The sequence below is a fragment of the Cinclus cinclus genome, chromosome 4 (assembly GCF_963662255.1).
Source record: "Cinclus cinclus chromosome 4, bCinCin1.1, whole genome shotgun sequence".
NCBI classification, from domain to species: domain Eukaryota; kingdom Metazoa; phylum Chordata; class Aves; order Passeriformes; family Cinclidae; genus Cinclus; species Cinclus cinclus.
In genome coordinates, this window is record NC_085049.1 from 21,698,598 (window position 1) to 21,718,679 (window position 20,082).

The window sequence follows — 20,082 nt, forward strand, 5'->3', positions numbered from 1 at the left end:
GAACAAGCTTATTGAAGACATGAAGATAAATAACATTGTCTTATAAAATAATTTTGAGCTAAAGCACACAAAAGCTTTGCTGGCTTTTGGGTCAAAAGTCAGAATCACAATAAATAACTAAGATCAGCTTGCACTGCAGAAGATGTTTTCACATAGGCAATACAGCATGTTTAATGGTACTATCAATGACAGTTGTACTTACTGTCAAATCTACTTCATTTTCATTTAATTTTCTATTCTATGTCACCAGATTTCAATGTAATGAAAGATAAACAACCACCACACCCCATTCCAATTAAACTGGCTTATCAGTTTGGAGTCTTAGCGAGATAAGAGCACCTCAGGCCTGAGGGAAGCCAGAGCTAAGGTGAAAAATGCATGCATAATTGCAGGGAAAGTGTGGTGCAATGGCTCTCCTCAAAGAGTGAGTGGACAGCTTTGACAGGGACTGATGGGGGATGAGGGGGAGGGTGGGGAAGGCTTAGTAAAACAAATGCATGAACATGCAGTGAAAATGAGCAATTGCCAAGCCACACTGTCTCCATTTTGAAGTGTAAGAGGTATAAATAAGAGCTAGAAGACTGAAAGAGCTACAGCTGAATAAGTAAGTTGGTGATGAAAGAAGAATTTTGGTGTTTGATGCCAAATTTGTTTTTAAAAAGACAGTCATTGACGTCGATGCTAGATGAAACCTCACTGCATGCCAAACCTTGGAGAGATGCCAGATCAGCCATTGCCACATTTACATCAAGTATAATGTGTTAAAAAAAAAAAATCTCTAAGACACTTTCACAGTGCTGCAGGAAACAGCACCTTTCAACAACTGAAGTTGAGGATATTATTGCAAGTGTTTCTGGTTGGTAGTCCAGAATGGACTAAGATAGCTCTGGGACCTTCTGCCCTAAAACACCTTGTGTTCAGAAATATATGCACATGCTACTCAACTGTTCTTCTAGTGACTAACTCTTATGCATTAATTAATGGGGGCGGGGGGGGGGGGGGGGAACGGACCTTTAATTACATGCCTTTGTATCTTTCAAAATACTGTAAAGCATCTGACATAGCCAATGGAAAAAAGGCCTGTTAGAAAGGTTTTTTTTTTTTTAATTACAGAACCAATTAATATTGACACAACAGTCTCTATGTACAACTGCATTTGTTGCTCCTAAGTACAACAAAAATTTAGCATTAGGATTCAAGCAGATGCATTATGTTCATACAAAGTCTTAGCACATAACTAATCCCTACAATTCAGGTTCAAGGAAGAAAGAAACCCCTACTACATTTCCTGAGCAGCTTCACAGTCATTTATCCAACCTGCCTTTTAAACATAATAATGACAAGCATATTAAAAACCAAAAAATTGAACCTTTTTTGAATTATCAAGTCAACCTAAGGTTAAGCAAATGCCCTAACCTCAGAGTTCAAAACATATATATTGTCTACCATATACAGAACAAAATATAAGGCCTAATTTAATAATTTCTGTGATCTGGCTGAAGTTGACAGTCATTTCAAAGAACCAGTGCCAGGTCTCCAGAAAGACTCAGTGCAGTATGACCATGCCCTTGCTGGAATTCACCCTTAAAATTGACCAATTGACCTTTCCATTATTCCCAAAGACAGCCCATCTCAACAGCTTCAGTATCCTGCTTTCAGCCTGCAACACCCTTGCTTAGTCAAACAACCCACTGTGTTTAAGCTTTGACTCAGCACTGGGAAATGACTGGCTTTCAGCTAACCTGTGTTGTACTCTGGAACCCTGAGCTAAGAATTTCATGGTCTTTATCTGGGGGCTTGGCTAGCATTCCAATCCCTCCATCAAACAACAGCCCACAGCCCTCCAACCAGGCAATAAAAAGTTTAAAGCTTACTTCAGAGCTATTACCCAAACATTTGCAAACCAACACCTCAGCTGCTTAGTTAGACCAGCAATCATTCCACTTGGAAAAAGAAACTCGGCAGCAGAGAAGCACTACACCTCCAGGCAGGTTGAGGGAAAGATCACTGAATACCTTCAGGCTTGTCCTGACAATAGCAGAAATAACAAATTCAAGAGCTGGGCGTATTTATAGTCTGATCCCATTACCACCTTGATAACAGCCAGGGAAAAGAACCCCAGGTGGTCTCAAAAGTCTGACAAACACCAGCTGTGCAAAGTTTACCTGGCTAGGCACTGATCACCACTCAGAAGATGCTCAAGGTATTCAAGGGTGCCAGGACGTGACAGAATCAATCAATTTTATTCACTTGAACTCCAAAGAACAGTTATGAAGCAAAAGCTAAGATGACAGCAGGATCTCCAGACCTCTTGCCTTGCCTCTCTAAGAAAAAAATTCAAACCACTAATGCTGAGCATGACAGAGAGAATATCACGAGTACAGAATCATATTTCCAAAAAAAAGAAAAAGACAATGCAGGCTGTGTGCAACCTTAACTTTATTATTGGATTTTTATAAATTTACCACCACATATCAGGAGAACTGGAACAAGCCACAAACATATAAAACACCTCAAGCCTCAGCTGGTTAATATGCTTTCAAAGGGCACATGCAGGCTGTAGCCAGATGCAGACCTGAGGCTGTTCTCCCTCCGCTTCTAAATCATTCGACTTGTGGACTAAGCTCAAGATTCTTTTTGGCAGTGCCTCAAGTCACAGGATATTCAAGATAGTTAGCAATTTTTTAAAAGCCAAGTCCCTTACTTGTCTAAATACGGACATATAAGCTTTACTCCAGAATCTTAGTTTTGAGAGCTTTAGCCTACTTCTATTAAGCACTTTGAAAGCTGGGATTACAAGCTCACCGACGGTGCATTACATTAGTACTGGAACTAATACTTGCCTCAAAAATTCACTACTAAAATTCTAAATAATTTAAATCTGTGTGCTAGTTGAAGTTAAGGGAAGGGGGAGAAAGGGGGAAGCAGAGCAAGTGTGAAGATACATGCAACGGCCAGCTTTAAGTCCAATGCCCTTCTAACCTTTACAATTAATTACATCTTCTCAATGACATACAGGCCTCAGTCATTTGTAAGTTATTGAACTTTAAAACCATCAGTGGTTGCTGAGCTACACAGACACATGCTCAGGAATGCATACAAAATAAGTGCTAGACCTAAGACATGTATAATGCATTCCCTGTATCTGAGAAATCACGATTATTAATACATCCCAAATAGAATTACTTCACATTTGACCAAAACACTTAATTCCTAATTGTTTTTCCCGAAACAAGACAAACAAGAGTTTTTCATGTAAGCTCAACCTTAAAACTAAAGGCAAAAGAACGTGCACCTGAAATTAATCACATATTTCTTCTTTAAAAGAAATTAAAGAATGAAGGTGTGAAACTAACATCCTGATCTGTGCTGTCAAATCGGGAGCCTGGCTATTTCTGACAAAGCAAATTAGGCAGTGGACAGCCCTAAACTGCAAAAAGAAGTACAAAATCCTTCTTCCTGCCTCCAAGCCTACCAGGGAAATAGGATGTGAGTATCCATAGGCAAAATAAAACCTCTTTTCCTGGAAGAAAACAGAATGGCCAAAGCAAGGCTGAAATTTAAGTGTGAAGCATTGCTTTTCCCCTGTGAGGCACCTTGCTACTCCTCCCTTGGCTGAAGTCACCACTGGTTTTCTCAGTTTAAACCACGTTTCACTATTGGCAGGAGCAACTGCAGGACACCAGCAAAAACTCCTTACAGGCAAAGACAGAAGCTGAGCACATGGACAGAGTTTGTAACTCCAATGACAAACTCATTTATATAAGAAAATTCAGGTTTGTCTTACAACTATCAAAAGATCATTTAAATGTAGCACTGCCAAACTCAAAACAGCAGCAGACAATAGTGAAAAAGAGAAATTCCAGTATGTTGTGCAGAAGAACAACACATTAACAAGAATAGGACACAAGGTGGTAAAAGGTCTCTGGCAGAAGACCTGAGTCCTGCCTGGGTGCTCAGAAAGGACTCTTTGCTTCACATGTTATTGACAGAGGAGTATCTGCCCATGAAATAACTTCTTTGCATCTCTTTTGCTTGAGGGACAGGGATTTACAAACTTTCACCCACGCAGTGGGGGAGCTAAAACCTTGCTATAAGCCCACATCTCAGTATACTTCACTGTTTTGATTTTTATTATCAGGTAGTAGAAAAACAGGTATTTTATTCTAAGGTATCTCCCCTTCCTCATACACTGTGGAGAAATTTCTTTCAAAATTGGAATGTGTGTGCATTACTGTATTCACAGATCTTACAAGAAATAGTAAAACTCCTCTAAGGTATGATTAAAAAAACCCTACAAAAAATGGAGAAACTAGCACTGGGAGAAAGGCAAGGGAGGAAAAAGATTTCCTATAAATCAAGATTATTCAAAAACACTAGGTTGTCATGGAAACTGCTCAGGGAGGGTCAGCCAGCCTCACCTTTGGCTGCCAGGATCATCTGTCAATGCCAAGGCACTGCAAACACCACAAACAGACACTCAAAATTCACCCATCAAAATCTTTCCAGCGCTGGCCAGTATTCTCCACAGTGCAGCAAGAAATGAAGCTCTCTCCTCAAAGAGGCTCATTTCACCATCAAACAATTTGGTTTAGGAACCAGTCTGATTTTAGTCTACTGCTAGAAGACAAAACCATCTTAAAGAAGAGAATTTAGCCTAGTTTTTCACCTTTCCTCACTTCTCAGTCACCAGTCTCTCCCATGGTCATGTACACATTTTAATTGCAAACAGAGATTTAACCAGCACTGCAGCATTACATCTGTATACTGAAATTATCCAAGGTAAAAATATTAACTTCTCAGGGTTCAGCTCTACTTTCATAGCAAATATAGAGAAAAGGCAAGTAGAAGGGGAAAAAAAACAACCCAAGAACCTAGAATCAACCCCCCCCACCCTGCACACCTGAAAATGAGAAAACAAATTTACTTCCCAGGGGTCCTTGAGGAGCCTAAGAAATGAAGTCCCCACATAGACAAGTCCAGATTTAGATCTTGAACTCTGGTCTATGGCTACTCTGGCTCTGTTCAAGTGTTATGTTCTCCTCCCTCCCCCAAATCAATAATTGCAGCCTTTGCAAATACAGGAAGAAATTCCAGTGAATATGTGCCTTGAAGAGCTCTGGAAAGTTGTAGGTTACTCACAAAAGCCTTAAGCCTGCTTACCAATCTGCACCTCCCTTCATGGAGAGAGGAGTGAAAAAACAAAAATCACTATTTTGGGGCACACTCAGCTCTAAATGCTGAACTTCCTGCATGAGTATGTCAGAAATTAGCCCTGCACAGGATCAAAGCTGCACAAAACCAATGGACCAAATTAATAATTCGAGTAGGTTGTTTCATCTGGGTTATGTGCTGTCTCCTTTCTGAAGGCCAAGCAAAATAAACAGCCTCAATTTTCTGCCCTCTTCCCACCCTTTTTTTTCCTGAAAAGGCAGAGGCAGAATGTTCCCAAAATATACAGCAGCAGAATGGTGGCTTCATGAAATGCAACATGATATTGACAAGTGTAAGAGAAATGTTCCTGTAAAATGTTTTTTGCACACAAGTGGACAACATACTGGAGCAACTTGGCTAACAATATTTCAAATATAGTGGGGTCTTATATTCTGTAAATCAAATTCATGTTATGGCTGACTGGGAACATAAAATTTGGCTTCTGTTCAGGGAGTGGGAGAAAAGAACAACAGTTATAAATTCTGAGACATAAGAAATGGCTAAAAAAAGTGAGCTGATGATTCTGAATATCTCTGCATGAGAAATCCTTTTAATAAGGTTCTGGGGTGGGTTTTTAATACCATTCCTCTACCTACCCTTGGTAATTTACTTTGATACACTGGAGTTTATCTGTGCATATCAAGTATATTTAGAAAAGCACATGGATTTGTGTCACATTCTGACTACATACAACCAACCCAGAGCAGTATTATTAAAGCTTCTCCTTACACCAAGGGAAATGGAAGAAAAACATCTTGTTTGTGTATGGTGAAATTCTTATAAGCAATCCTGCCAGGCTAAACTGGGAGCTGTTTTTCACATAAAAGCAGCAATTTATTTTAACAAGGTTCACAGAGAGACACAAAAATAATCAGCAGAAAGAATGAAATAGCATGAAATTAAAGAAAACTCTGAACACAGCTGACAAGCCTGGAATAATTTTTAAAATATAAAACTCCAATTTAAAAAAATATTTCTCTTTGCATTTTATTTAACTTATTTACACTAAGCTCTGCTGTATCGTTTTTCCTCTATTTACTTCTGTCCTAGAGAGATGATCTGCATAAAAGATGGTTATTTATGATCTAGCTAATTATCTCCCAGTGTTAATTTTGAGCCTATTAGTGTCCTACAGCAACCACAGCTCAACATGACAAAACCTACACTTACAAAGTATAACAATTTAAAATCACGTATATTAGCCCACAATGAGAAACTAAAAGCAGTTTTGAGTCAGCACTTGCAGCTCTAAGTCTTGATCATGTCTTGAGTTTTAGGGCTTTCAGCACCTCTATAAACATGGGGTTATTTTCAGAGAGAGATGTCAGGTGTATGTGTGTATAATAAATGGACATCAAACTTTAAAAAATATTAAAAAGGGGTTTTTGTACAATCTTATTAGCCAAATCCTTCATCATCAATAATGTCAGAAACATTTTCGAGACAACACAGGAGGTAGGTATGTTATTCTCTAAGAAAAGGGAAACAGTAGAGCCCCCCAAAACTTGCAGGGAGTTAGTGGCAGAGACAGAACTGCAACTTCAATTTTGTAACTGGAGGCAACATGCCCTTCCCTCCGGAGAATGTTTCTTTTTTAAAATGTAGAGGGCATTTTCCAATCATTTATCCATACTGCAAAAGCATACATAGTTTCAGAACTTGCCATCCCTAAGGTGAATCATTCATATTGTGCAGCTGAAAGAATCCCTTTCCCCAAAAAACTACTTTGTGCTTAATCTAAAGGATTTCTTTTAAGAAGCCTACCATCTTTGCAGGTCTTTCCATTCTCCAGAAGTTTCACGCCAGTGGGACATGCACACTGATAAGAGGGCTTGGTAGGAGACATCAAACACAAGTGGGAGCAGCCACCATTATTAATTCCACATGGGTTTGTAGCTGTTAAACATAAATCACACAGATTAATGCTTCTGATAACGAATGACCTCATATCATGTGTTAAGACACATACGGCATTTGAGTGGTAGAATCAGTGGCAGCAACACAGATTAAAGGAGGAAATGATAAACACAGAACAAGTAAAAATTACTTCCAAGTGTTGAGTAGTGGGGTATTTATGGTACCAAAATGCACGGATGTTGAATGTTTCCCTTCTTGGGATAGCAGCAGTTAGCTCTATACTAGAACTTCGTTTCAGCTCTGCTCTTCGCATTTTTACAAACTCCTCAGCACACTGGTGCTGAATGTATATATAAAAACAAAATGTAAACACAGTAAATTAACACAATGGTTAAGACAGTGGTTACTACACAGAGCTAGTCCTGCTTAATATCATCTGCCAAAGTAACACTACTTTTCACTCAGGAAGTACCACTTCGAAAAATAAAAATATTATGTTGTGGTATAGGAAACAGAAAAATACGACAACATACATGCGTCAGGCCAAAAAGAAAGTAAGAGATGGAGGGGTTTTCTTGCACTTAAAAATCCCTGCAAAAAATGCAGAGAATATCTGGTTTCCCTCTGAGTCTTTTGCTATTCTCTGCACTGGAAAAATTGCATCATGACGTGGGTGAAGCCACCCAGCATCATACAGAAAGGCTAATTAAGATTTCTGCAAATCAGTTCCAGCTTGCAATTTTAAAAAGACAGCAAGACAGCTTACCATTTGGCTGCCTCTTCTGGCTGAAGGCATGGATATCCATGGGAGAGAAGATGTTGGAATGTATTTCACGCAGGTCCTCCCCGGAGTACTTGCTGCAGGCCAAGATCGAATGTGTGTTCCAGTCAGTCCAGTACAATGTGTCCCCAAACAGTGTCAAAGCAAAGGGATGTGGAAGGGAGCCTTTAACCACTGCTTGCCTAATAGAACACAGGGAGAAAATGAATACTCAAACACAGTTCATGTGACAGTTTTGCCTGAACACAGCTTCTGTGAAAAGAAGTTCGGGTACTGTTGATCAGAACTCTGTATTTATTTATTTTTGGTAAACAAATATACAGCTGCCACTTTGGGGAACGATATGAAGGAACAACACAGGGAGACTATTTTCAGGCTGCCTACTGATGCTGAGAAGCCCAAGAGATGCTAACTGAAATCCTTAGATCTGCTGGTACTTCTTATCTCTTGAACAGTCCATGCCTGTAGGGCTCTCTGCCACCACATGAAGCAGGGCAACGCCAGCTGATTTTATGCAAGCCTGACTGCTACCTGCTGATTTACCATGTCCACCAATTCCAGCCTCAGCAGATTTCACACTGAGACAAACTGGTCAATTAGCTGTCCATCCACCTCTTCCTCTTTTGAACCATCAAAAAATACTCCAAAGTAAAATAGTTTTTCACTCTAAAGAAATCCTTAAAGTTACTTTCATTATTATGATAATTATTAAGCTATTGTTTTCACTATAAGCAGTGCCATTAAACAGAGTTTTAGTGATTTTCTGCCACGGTAATGACATAATTTCTAAGCAAACTGGGTCACTGCCTCTCTCCAGGTTCATAAACAAAATTAAAGAGCATACCCATATATTTTATGTATATATACAAAGACATGCTCATTAGCCATCACAAAAATTCAGCACAAACATTACTGAAGACAGATTTTCCAGGTTCTTGTGATGTAGAAACTAATTATCTGTACCTATGATCCTCAGAACCGGAATTACGTAGCTCAATTCTTATTTTATTCAGAATCACAGAAAAATTTAACATGGAGAAGACTACAGAGGTCATCTGGACCAACACACTGCTCAAAGCAGGGCCACCACACAAAGTACCACTTACAGGAGTGCTTCTTCCCACCTCCTTTCTTCTTAACTGCCTAAGTGGAAGTATGTTCCCACCTAGGCAAGGTCCTTCTGAACAGTGGGGATCACCATCCCTTTCCTGAACTGCAAGCAGAAGGGATTGACATTGACACACAGCCCTACTACTCCTTCAGAGTAAGTTCCAGGATGAACACCAGCCTGTAAATTTTCTTCTTGCAGGGAAGACAGTAATTATCCATACATTTACTGAGAAAACACCCCCACACCATAGGCATCACTTCTGGAAATAAGTCTAACTGAAGTGATTTAACAGATGACAAAGATACTTTTATTTTCCAAATATTTGCTGTTAAAATATAACAGAAGAGCATATTAAAGCAAGAAGCTTGAAGGTGCCTTCTATCAATGACTCTGAGTACAAAGAGACTGTAAGTCATTACTGTTCTTTCACCTTAGCTCCTGGAAAAAGATGTAGTACTTTTAAAGTTTCTATTTTTTTCTACTTATGAGAAAAAGATACAGATTCTCTTGCTTGTCACTCTAGTGATCCAATTCTACACCAAACAAAATCTTCTATTTCTTGATATTTTGCACTCAAAAGTAGGACATACTATCTTTTCTTTCTTATCTCTGTCTGGAGTCAGGTATATATTTGCTTCTAATTAAATGCACCAACTAAGCATCTGACAAAAGACCATTGTAATACAATTCAAAGCTGAAACCTGCCAGCCAAACAGTGAAGCCAGAATGATGCAACACATTCTGGTACTATACCAAGTGTAAAGGCATTCTAAATCTGCAAACATTTTAACCAACCCTAATCCCAAATCCTAAATATTTTCAGATTTGAACTTTAGTTTAGAACAGGCTTGGAGACTAAGTCTCTATGTACGACATTTGACAAATGACACATATGACATTTTGTCATATGAAACAGAAGCTGTAAAAGTCAAAAACTCGCACCATAATCAAACCTGCACCCAAGACAGCATTCCCTTAACAAGAGAAGCCACATTTTAATGAAGAGTTCTGAATCTCTTACTTGAATCCAAAACCAACCAACCAAAAAAAACCACTACACAGAGGAATTTTATATCTGGTTTGTACCCACCATTAGTGGAAATAAATGTTTGAGTACAATAGCTGCTCTTAGACATGCCTAACTTTCAGACAACCATCTATTCATATGACAATGCATCAGGTGAACTGTGACCCTTATTTAAACCAGCCTTTATCTGGAGAGATTCAGGAGCCCTTCATATGACGGTGCTGTCAGTCACAGCCTTGAAGCAATTACTCCTCTACTTGTACTATTTTTCTCAGCAGATATAAGGTTGCAAAGCATGAAGATGGCTTTGGGCCCAAACAAGTGTGGTTTTCTTGCATCTCATTAAGATCAGTATTACCAGTAACATGTACTCTGCAACCTTTGTTTCTAGCAAGCCATTACAAGGTGATAGCTCACTTCCAACCAGCAAAACCAGCAGGGCTTTTTCCCCCTTGGAACATCCACCACAGGCCACACTTGAGCGCTGCTGAACAGCAGCCACATGATGTGTGCCAGCATGGAAGCAGTAGCTTGAGTTGAGCTCAGTGAGTCTCCACACCCTAATGAGGAGCAGGAGGAAGGGGCTGGAGAACACAGCCATTAAAAAACAGGAAAAAGAAGAATAGGGAGGAGGGAGCAAGAAATGACCTTATGATGGCTGCTGTGAGCAGCTATGCTTCAGCATGACCTGCACTAGGAACTGCAGAGCTCTGCTTTTGTTGAGCAAGACAAGGGGTCCTGACTTCTGCCTTGACTGATTATTTATTAAGCACACCCAGGTGGATGAAGGTGACCAGACTGTCACCTGTTGTACTCAGCTGCTGCAGAGTGTTGATGGAAGCAGGTGCCTCCACCTCCAGGGTGGTTCACAAGCACCCATACAGGGTCGGGGAGCAGAGAGGTCTCCACATTCCTGGCCCTGATACTGCTTCCAGGTACAGCACTGCAGGTGCAGTTGGGCTGATGGGATGTCACAGGCCCTTGGAGACAGCTACATTATCAGGCCAGGCTTGACAGGAACAAGTGATATGACAGTAAAAGGCACTCCACCCTATAACCCTTTACCAACCTCCTTGGTTCCTTCAGACTGCTGCACTTTTAATCTCTTTAAGTAAGAGACGCAAGAGACAATGGGAAAGTGAGAGCTAGGGATAAGGAGTAATGTTATTCATTCAGGGGACATCTCCAGGGCTTCTGCAAGATGCAACTTGGCTCTGTATTAGATGGTACTAAGCACATACAAACTTCAATAATCTTCCCTGCACCAGGCATATAATCACACAAATTTGCCTTAAAAATCTGGACTGTGATTGACATTTTAAAAGCCACCATCTCTGCTGAGCTGCCTGGGAAGGAAATGCATAAAGGGACAGCAGAGAAGAAAGATGAGAAGAGAAACAGAGAGAAAACAAGCAGATTCCAAAGAAATTAAATTCAGTCTGTGTTGAATATCACGATTTCCCAAATACAGCTATTTATCATCACGGTAATCAGAGATGCTGTTACAATAAATACTTGTTGTGGTAGAGTTTTCTACTGTCTGGAGAAAATATAGATCCAATTTAAATATATTCACCTTTGTTCTAGCCCTATTCTGTGAAAGAGTCCTGTGAAACACTTTGTGAAAATAAAGGAAACAAACAATAAACAAGTTAAAGCAGGAATTACAAAAGGAACTACCGAATTCTGAAACAGAATAGACACAAAACTTCATAGACAGTCTATCCAGTTTTATATTAACAATGACAAAAAGCTCTTGCTTCAGGAGACTATGCATTTCAGACAAAGACCAAACTCATTTGAAATAAATATTAACAGCAACTTGAGCAAAAACCATTAAATTCATGTTCTTTATTATAACCAGTATTTCCTCAGTCTGCCTTTATTTCTATTTCAATTAATTCTAAGCTATGTTATAGCTATGAAATTTAATAATTTGGATCACGAAAAGTAAGGTACCAATAATCAAGATAACTTAAATTTAAAATATCATAAGAACTACTATTTCCCCCCCTAGAATATTAACAACGTTTTATATCCAAACATAACAGCATTTCTCCATAAAAGTAAACACTTTCCATGAACCAAATGCCTTTTATTCTTGCTGTATTACAGTTTTCTATTCTCAAGACCTGATCAGAACACCTGCAGAAAAACCGGGGTACTTCAGATGTTCTGGCCTGTATGTCTTTAAACCATTAACATTCCAGCTTCACAGTAGCAAAACTCCTTTCAGGCAACCCCTGAGGCTGCCTGTGTTCAGACTCCCGGGCAGGGTGCAAGAATTTTTGACATTTATGTTTCACTCAATTTCTCCTGTGTCCCTATGAGGATCCCATACCTATTACAAATTCCCAGGCTATCAGAAAGGCAAAAAAAAATAAACCTGCTTTTACTGCTCATCAAATTAAAGAAAGCATATAAGAGGTTTGCACAAAGCAAATTAAAGTATTTTAAACAAAACCTTTTTTGCTATCTACAGAATGCTTAATGCTTTGAGTATTAACAAAATTGCTGGAATTACACATCTTCAGCTTGTGACAACCGGAAATGTTAGCAAGTGGCCACAGCACTCAGAGCATGAATCAGATGAAGCAGGATCAAAGACTAAAGATACACTCATAAAATACCACATGAAGGATGCCACAAGGAGGGCAGGGAGCTCTGGTTCCCTCAGCTCACAGTATTTCCTCTCCTGCCAACCTAACAAAAAACATTTGCAAAGCAAACTCACAAAGTTAAGCTTCATTTTTACCATGAATGCCTGTCCAAATGTTCCTATCAGAAGACAAGCTTGCTTTTAATTGCCTGAGAAAATAAGCAAGAAACATGATTTGTGGGATATAATGCTCTCTTTTCAGACCACAGTGTTTTTGTCCTTTGTCCATTTCTTTAAGCCACAACTGCCATGTGTTTCCAGAAAGAATATGTAACAAATGGGTCTAGCCATGACATTTCAAATCCTACCTGCAATGAAAGTCTGAAAAAGTCAATCAGAAATCAGATCCTGGTTGAGAAATGATGCTATTCTGTTGCTCATTCTTCAGGAAATCAGATGTTTTGAAGCACCACTTCTCCAGCATTTTTTTTTTTCAGAAGCACCTTGTGGAAGAACCAAGAAATTCACCCTACCTCTATGTCCAAAACATCTAATTAATTCTTTTTATGCAGGATTCTCTAGCAGTTCTAATTAGGGCATTATTTGGTTTCTGCACTGGCCTCTATTGAAACAGGCTTCTCACCACTGACTGGCTCCTCTTCGCTCCTTGAAGGTGTTAAGCAATTTTATCTCACAGAAATATACAGAAAGATATAAACAGGACAGGAGATTTTATACCTTGTACACAGTCATGTACTGTATACATTATAGGCAAATAAGGAAAACAATCCTCTTCTAAATGCAGGGATACAGTATTTTTAGTGTTTCAACACATCTGCAACTAATCATCTGGCAGACAGACATGCGCTGATGCTTGAAAAGACAAACTAGAAAAAGCAATGCTCAAATGCAAACTTAAGACATCCACCTCTTGCAAGAGCTTCCCAGCTTTCTGACAGTTACTGGAAGTATGTTTTCTTACAGTGGCCTCAAAAACTATCTCATTAGCACAAACACTTCCTGGGGGACCTTGTAAGTGCATTTCCCTTCAGCCAGTAACGTGTTAACTTATTAATTAGAACTGCTGCTGCAGGGTAAAGGAAGAGGAAATTAATTCAAGAACTCCTTTAGCAGGCCAACCTATCTTGGGGACTCTACTCACAGGAGAGCTGTCTGCATTTCAGTTTTGTTTAATTAGTCCCACAAAAAGCAACTGTTCCCTCTGATAAGAGCAGGGCAAGAGCTGCAAAAACACAAAACCATCTCTTCTATGCATCAATTTAGTTCTTTAATTATTGCATTCTGACATGAAAAACTGTTCGTTCCTTTTTCTCACTGGCAAATCAAGGGCATTAGTCATCAAGTACTCTGCTCTTCGTCTTTATTCTAATGAACCCAACACTGGAGCAGCTAGGGCTAGTAAATCCCAGGGCTAGCAGGTAATGAACCACAATCATCCCTGTAAAATTTGCTAGAGAGGTTCTCTCACAAATTTATGACTCTACCACATATTTAACTGAGTACTACAGCCAGAGCTGTTCATGCTGCATACTGGTTTTAGTGGCTCACTGTGACTCCAGTCCTATTGGAAGAGGTGACAGAAAATTCCACCAAACTCCAATAATCAAGGCTTATAATTTGTTTTTCTCTCTGCATATTCCTCCCACCAGCCTAATGCACTCTTTCACTTTCCAGACCCCTGTAAACAACAAGTAAAGGATTAATGTCCATCATGTACCTGGGATGGGGCAACCCTGGATGCACAGACTGGGAAGGAAACGCTGGAAAGAAGTGCCAGGGAAAGGGACCTGAGGGTCCTGGTCAGTGGCCAGTTGGACATGAGCCACCAGTGTCCTGGAGCCAGGAGGGACATCCCTGTCCTGGGGGCACCAGGGCTGGCCAGGCCAGGGAGGGAATGCCCTGCTTTGCTCTGGGCTGGAGCAGCCTCACCTGGAATACTGTGTGTGGTTTTGGGTGCCACAATATCAGGGGAACATTAAACTATCAGAGGGTGTCCAAAGGAAGGCACGAGGATGGTGAAGGGCCTTGAGGGGAAGCCGTGTGAGGAGCAGCTGAGGACACTTGGTCTGTTCAGCTGGAGGAGACTGAGGGCAGACATCGCAGTCACAGCTTCTCCTGAGGGGAAGAGCAGGGGCAGGCACTGAGCTCTGCTCTCTGGGACAGGACCTGGGAATGGCTGGAACTGGGTCAGGGAAGGGTCAGACTGGATATCAGGGAAAGGTTCTTCCCCCAGAGGGTTGTTGGGCACTGCCCAGGCTCCCCAGGGAATGGTCACAGCCCCGAGGCTGCCAGAGCTCCAGGAGTGTTTGGACAACGCTCCCAGGGATGCACAGGGTGGGGTTGTTGGGATGTCTGTGCAGGGCCAGGAGCTGGACACAATGATTCTTGTGGGTCCCTCCCAACTCAGCATATTCCAGATCAAAATACTTCTCTGAGATATGAATCTTAAAAGTTTTAATTCTCATATAGTGTCAAGTGTAGAGAGCTAATATCCAGACCATAGGAAGAAAACAACAAAAAAGTTTTGGATTTCTTACAGATTTAGAAATACACTGTGAATTCCTAGAGAGAACTCTTCCCAAATTTTAGACCTCTGAGGTTTGAACTTCAATACTTTAACAGTCAGTGACACATTGACACATCAATTAAAATATTTTCCTATTTACACTGTATTTTTTCACCTTCTGAATCACAAAATCAGTTTTCTCTGAACTGTTTGAATTGTTTGCTGATAGAAGGATGTTAGTTCCTACCAAATATTTCTCCCAAAGCAATTAACTTACACCATCCTACTTTACATGAAGCTTTTAAAATTGCTTACCTGCTACAGACTCTTTCCCACCTCCTGTCAAGCAACACTAAAAAACTTGACAGATCAAATCTTTGCTCATCTGCTTCCTTTTCTAAGCTACCAAAACTAACCAGATCTAGAAGACCCAATTTTTACGAAGATGCGTCTTTCAATAACTCATTTGGCTTTTTCATTTCAATAGTGCCAACTTCCAGAAGCAAATATTTTCCCAGACATGTTGACATTAGGTAAAGCATCAGAAAAACTAGTAAGACTTCACAAGGATCAAAGAATCTGTTCTGATCAAGAGAAATTAAGAAACAAGAACCTCAAAGCAACTAAATATAACTATAAAGCAGCAATTTAGAAGAATGGTCTAAATATCAATAAAAAAAATTACGATAACTGTCAGCTTCTAAATAAACCAAAGAGTCTGGTTTAAGTGAGATTAGGCACTTGATAATCATCTTGTTCTCCCCCACACTTAACTCTTAAGGAAAAAACCCCAACCAATAGCCCTCTTAAGAGGTGGTGAGTGGGGCTTTTTGTTGGTTACTTTTATTTTTTTTTCCCCAGGGTTGGAGATGGCTAGGAAAAAAGACTAAAGGCTTTGTGGGTTTTGGGTGGTTTGGTGGGGTGATTTTTTTCCACTGAAAAGGAAAACCTAAAAGGCATTTGTTTTGGCTGCAGAATTAGAAACTGTGGGTTTTGTTTTTTTTTTTCTAGTATTAGTGAATTAGTTATTGAAAAAGATGAACAAAATTAAGAGACAAAATACAGAATTACAGCTGTAAAATATCATATTGAAAATTTGTGTTTGTTGGATAACCAAAAGACCATACCTACACAAAAAAACCCCCTCACTTTGGATAGCCCCAGAATATCTTTTTTCTTAATACAGGCAGAGGCTAAGATGTCACAGCAGAAAAATCCACTCCATAAAACCCCATTGTAGAGCAGCCTAACTTCTGCAGTTCCTTTTTCCCCCCTTATGATGTAATTGCAAAGAACAAAAAATGAAACTAAAATGCCTGGATACAGATGTTGACTGTTTCTTGAATCTTCAGAACCTTCTCACATGCCTAGGGAAAAACAGGTGCTGTTACAATTGGTTTGTGCCTCTGAGTGCTTAAGGGAAGTCATAAGTGCTTTGCTTTCTAGGGATGGCTGCCCTTTCTGCCCCTGAAATAGTAATATATTAGCATACTGCCACAACATATTCCTGATACTGAAATGTATCAGTTTGAAAAATAAACCCAACATAAAGCATTTGTCTGCTTTGGTTTTTATGGCTGCGTAAGAAACAACTAGTAGATCTAAAAATCTAAATTACTTGTCTACACAGGTCTTTATTACAGGCTTAACTAATTCCAGAGAATTTACTGTGGAATGAGATAACTACTGGGACTCAGGTGACTTCACTTCTGCGCCATGCGGCAGCTAGTGAACACAGCTGTCCTCACACAAACAAGGCTGGTCAGCCCCTCGTACCAAGAAAATTCAGCATCTCCACAGCCTCATCCCCCAGATTAACCAATGGCAGACCAGGGAATAAACACCATGAAAATTAAAACAGAATACCAAAACCAAGTATATTTACACCACTGTGCAACAGATCACCAGCAAGAGAGAAATTGCAAAGAAGCCAGTAGCAAAACAAGATCGAAAAAGCAGAAGGTCCAGCAGGAAACACAGAAGTAGCTCTGGAACAAGAAAGGCTGGAAACACCAGATAAAATAAAAAAAATGCTTATATTGCTACTGTATATGACAATTTCTATCCTTTTCTCTCCATTACTTGAAAACTGAAGTGACAGTCTTCTTTTTTGAAAGAATCTCTCTAAAACATTTATCTCAGTTTAATACTAACATTCTTTTCTCGTGAAACAAAGAGCAAACAAAGGACTACTTCAAAACAGATATCCATAGCCCATGTTCTGAATTAACCGAGCTAGTCATAATACTTCTATCCAAAGACACAAATTTAAAACTGCATTCAACTCCAGGTACTTTCCATGAACAAACACCATTGCAAACATACTGCATGAACTCGTGATCACTTAAAAGGCAGAACTTTGAAGGAAAGTGATGTAACCTCTCAAACCAGCATTGCAAAGACATTGTGGAGTGCAAAATAATTATCACTGGGAGACAGTGGACATGTTTCGTGCACATTGCCTGTGGTCCTACCTGCCAGTCCACACAAAACAATGATCTTATCAATAGAATTCATTTATTCATGTCAAATTAACATTTGTGGTGAAAGGTGGGCAAGTCCCTAAGAAGCCAGAACAGAGAACATAAAGGGTATTTCACGCCGAGCTAAAACAGCTAAAACATCACAAAAATTTGCAAAGAACAACCCCACAAAAAAATCATCTCTCCATATGACAACTTAGGCACAAGCTGTGATTTATTTGTGTGTGCAAGCAGTGTGTACTTGTCAGAGATCATCTAATGAAGAGAGTCATTGCCAAAATTAGAGATAAACGCATATACACAAAGTATAAGTTATACCCTTACTTAAGAAGTAACTGCAACTGAATCAAAACAATAACTTCATTGCTATAAATCTGTTCAAGGAAAACAGTTGTTTTAACGTCTCTCTCCTGTAAGGACTGTTTTCCACTAATTTCCCAGCCCCAAGGACTAATGAAACAGAAATACTAATGTATGATGATCCATTTTCTTATATTATCTTCTGCATTTTTTCTTATATTGTCTTCTGCATTTCTGAATACCACAGCAACACTGCACAGAAATCCTACTGAAAAGAGACAATTTTGCTACATAATCTTAGACAATTAACAATGGGATTCAAGGATTATTTTATGGAACTAAGAACTAACTAAGTTTCTAAGAAAAGTCTTTGGAAGAGTTACATGATACCCTGAAGAGAAGCACACATTCCACTTAACAGTGTTGGAAAGGTAAGGATTATGAAGGATAAAAGTTTCTGACAGCACTGGTTTGCTTAAAACCTTGTGAATGCTAATGTGAGAATTTGCTGCAACAAAGATTACCATATTGCTTAGGCAGCATCTTCTAAGAAAATCCCCACCTTACACACATAAACCAAAACATTCTTACCTATGACTTCCATCCAGATTTGATTTGTGGATGAAATTCAGTTTAGCATCTGCCCAATAGAGTTTCTGTTCCTCATAATCCAACGTCAGTCCGTTTGGCCAATATATGTCCGTGTTAACGATAATGGAGCGGCTTGAACCATCCATCCCAGCTCGTTCTATCTTTGGTACCTCTCCCCAGTCTGTCCAGTACATGAACCTACAATTATTTGAAAAGAGAAAGGACAAAAAAAGAGAAAGCAATCATTTATAAATCTACAACTTTCAGTAAGACAAAGGCACTCTCTGTTCTGCAGAGACAATGTCTGTGGAGCTCTGCTCTACTGGGTAAGGGGCACATACCCTGGGAAACAAAGTTACTTCACAAAAAGCTGAAGAAAAACAAGAGAAACCCCACAGTACTATATCAGGTTATACTTCCATATGTTTCTTTCTTTCCTTGGGTCAAGTGAGAAAGTTGGAGATATCCAACAGATCTTGACAACCATCTCAAAATTCATCATTAAACAGCAAAGGCAGATATTACAAAGTATCATAAAAGTACAACAGCTTCTCTAATATGTGTCAGAATTTAGGGGGCACAGAAGAAGGTGTGCAGACTTATAGCAGACATAGTTGCACAGGATGCAGTGAAGTGGTTATGAATGAAGATCAATTCATGTCCTTAAATATCCAGAGAAATTATGAGACAAGCAGCTAAGCTCAGAAGTACCATTTGCATCCAGTAACTGAGAAAAAACACTCTGTAAAATATTTTAAGACTGGGTAGGCAAGTTTTAAAACATGTAACATACATCAATTTTTAAACATTATTTAACAAGTAGTGGGGAGAGGGAAGCTACTTAGTTGCATTTAAGACTGAGGCAAAGCCAGGGAAACCACTTTATTTTGGCTGGAGACTAGCAGGGGGTAAGAATATTTGTCTTTTTCTGCAGGTGGTAGAAAATAAATTTACGTTTGTGTGTTGTTGACAGAATGCATAACTAAACTAAGTAACATAGAACATAAACAGATCTGGCAAAGTGTGTCCATGGTGCTTGCCATGTTTTGTTGTTGCAGCTGGAACAGACTACTGTCCTAAATTGCTTCTCATAACCTCATGACATCTGCCAGCATTACCTGCTTGTATCTGTGCTCCTTAGCCTGGCTCAGTCAAAACAATCCAGATTAGGAAAGACCTGAGGCCTTTAAAATAGCTCAGATCATCACACAATCACAAGTCAGTATATGGTACCCACATGCTAAGAGGCCTAGCCACCCATCCTCTAAAAGAAAACAAGTGTGCAACACATTTAAGAAACACTTGCAGATGAAATTATTCTTGTCAAAGATTTATTATTTTTTATTATTTTTATTTATTTACTATTATTGGTATTATTATTATAAAGAGTCAGGAAATTCCATGCTGTATCTTCCCCCTTAATTCATGTCTACAGCATGTTTGCTTTAATGTGCAGCAATATCTGTGGACAGAAATGCAGCTGATCAACAGAAACATTGTCCTATTTGATCCAAAGTGAGTCATTATTCATAGAGCAACATGTTTATCTTAACACAGAGCACAAAAATATCTGAAGAGAACATGTCAGATTT

At 39.4% G+C, this 20,082-nt stretch overlaps 1 protein-coding gene across 5 annotated transcripts in view; it reads right to left on the reverse strand.

The window, feature by feature from the left end:
* The window catches only part of LRP6 (LDL receptor related protein 6), a 65,032-nt gene extending 46,344 nt beyond the window's left edge, over window positions 1-18,688 (reverse strand). For all 5 annotated transcript variants that reach the window (XM_062490894.1, XM_062490893.1, XM_062490890.1 and 2 more), the window contains exons 1-3: window positions 18,491-18,688; window positions 7,838-8,034; window positions 6,979-7,110 (exon numbers count right to left, since the gene is read on the reverse strand). In XM_062490894.1, the coding sequence (XP_062346878.1) occupies window positions 6,979-7,110; window positions 7,838-8,034; window positions 18,491-18,684 (523 nt within the window). In that variant the 5' untranslated portion in view covers window positions 18,685-18,688. The remainder of the gene's footprint in view (window positions 1-6,978; window positions 7,111-7,837; window positions 8,035-18,490) is intronic.
* Window positions 18,689-20,082: the final 1,394 nt, after the last annotated feature.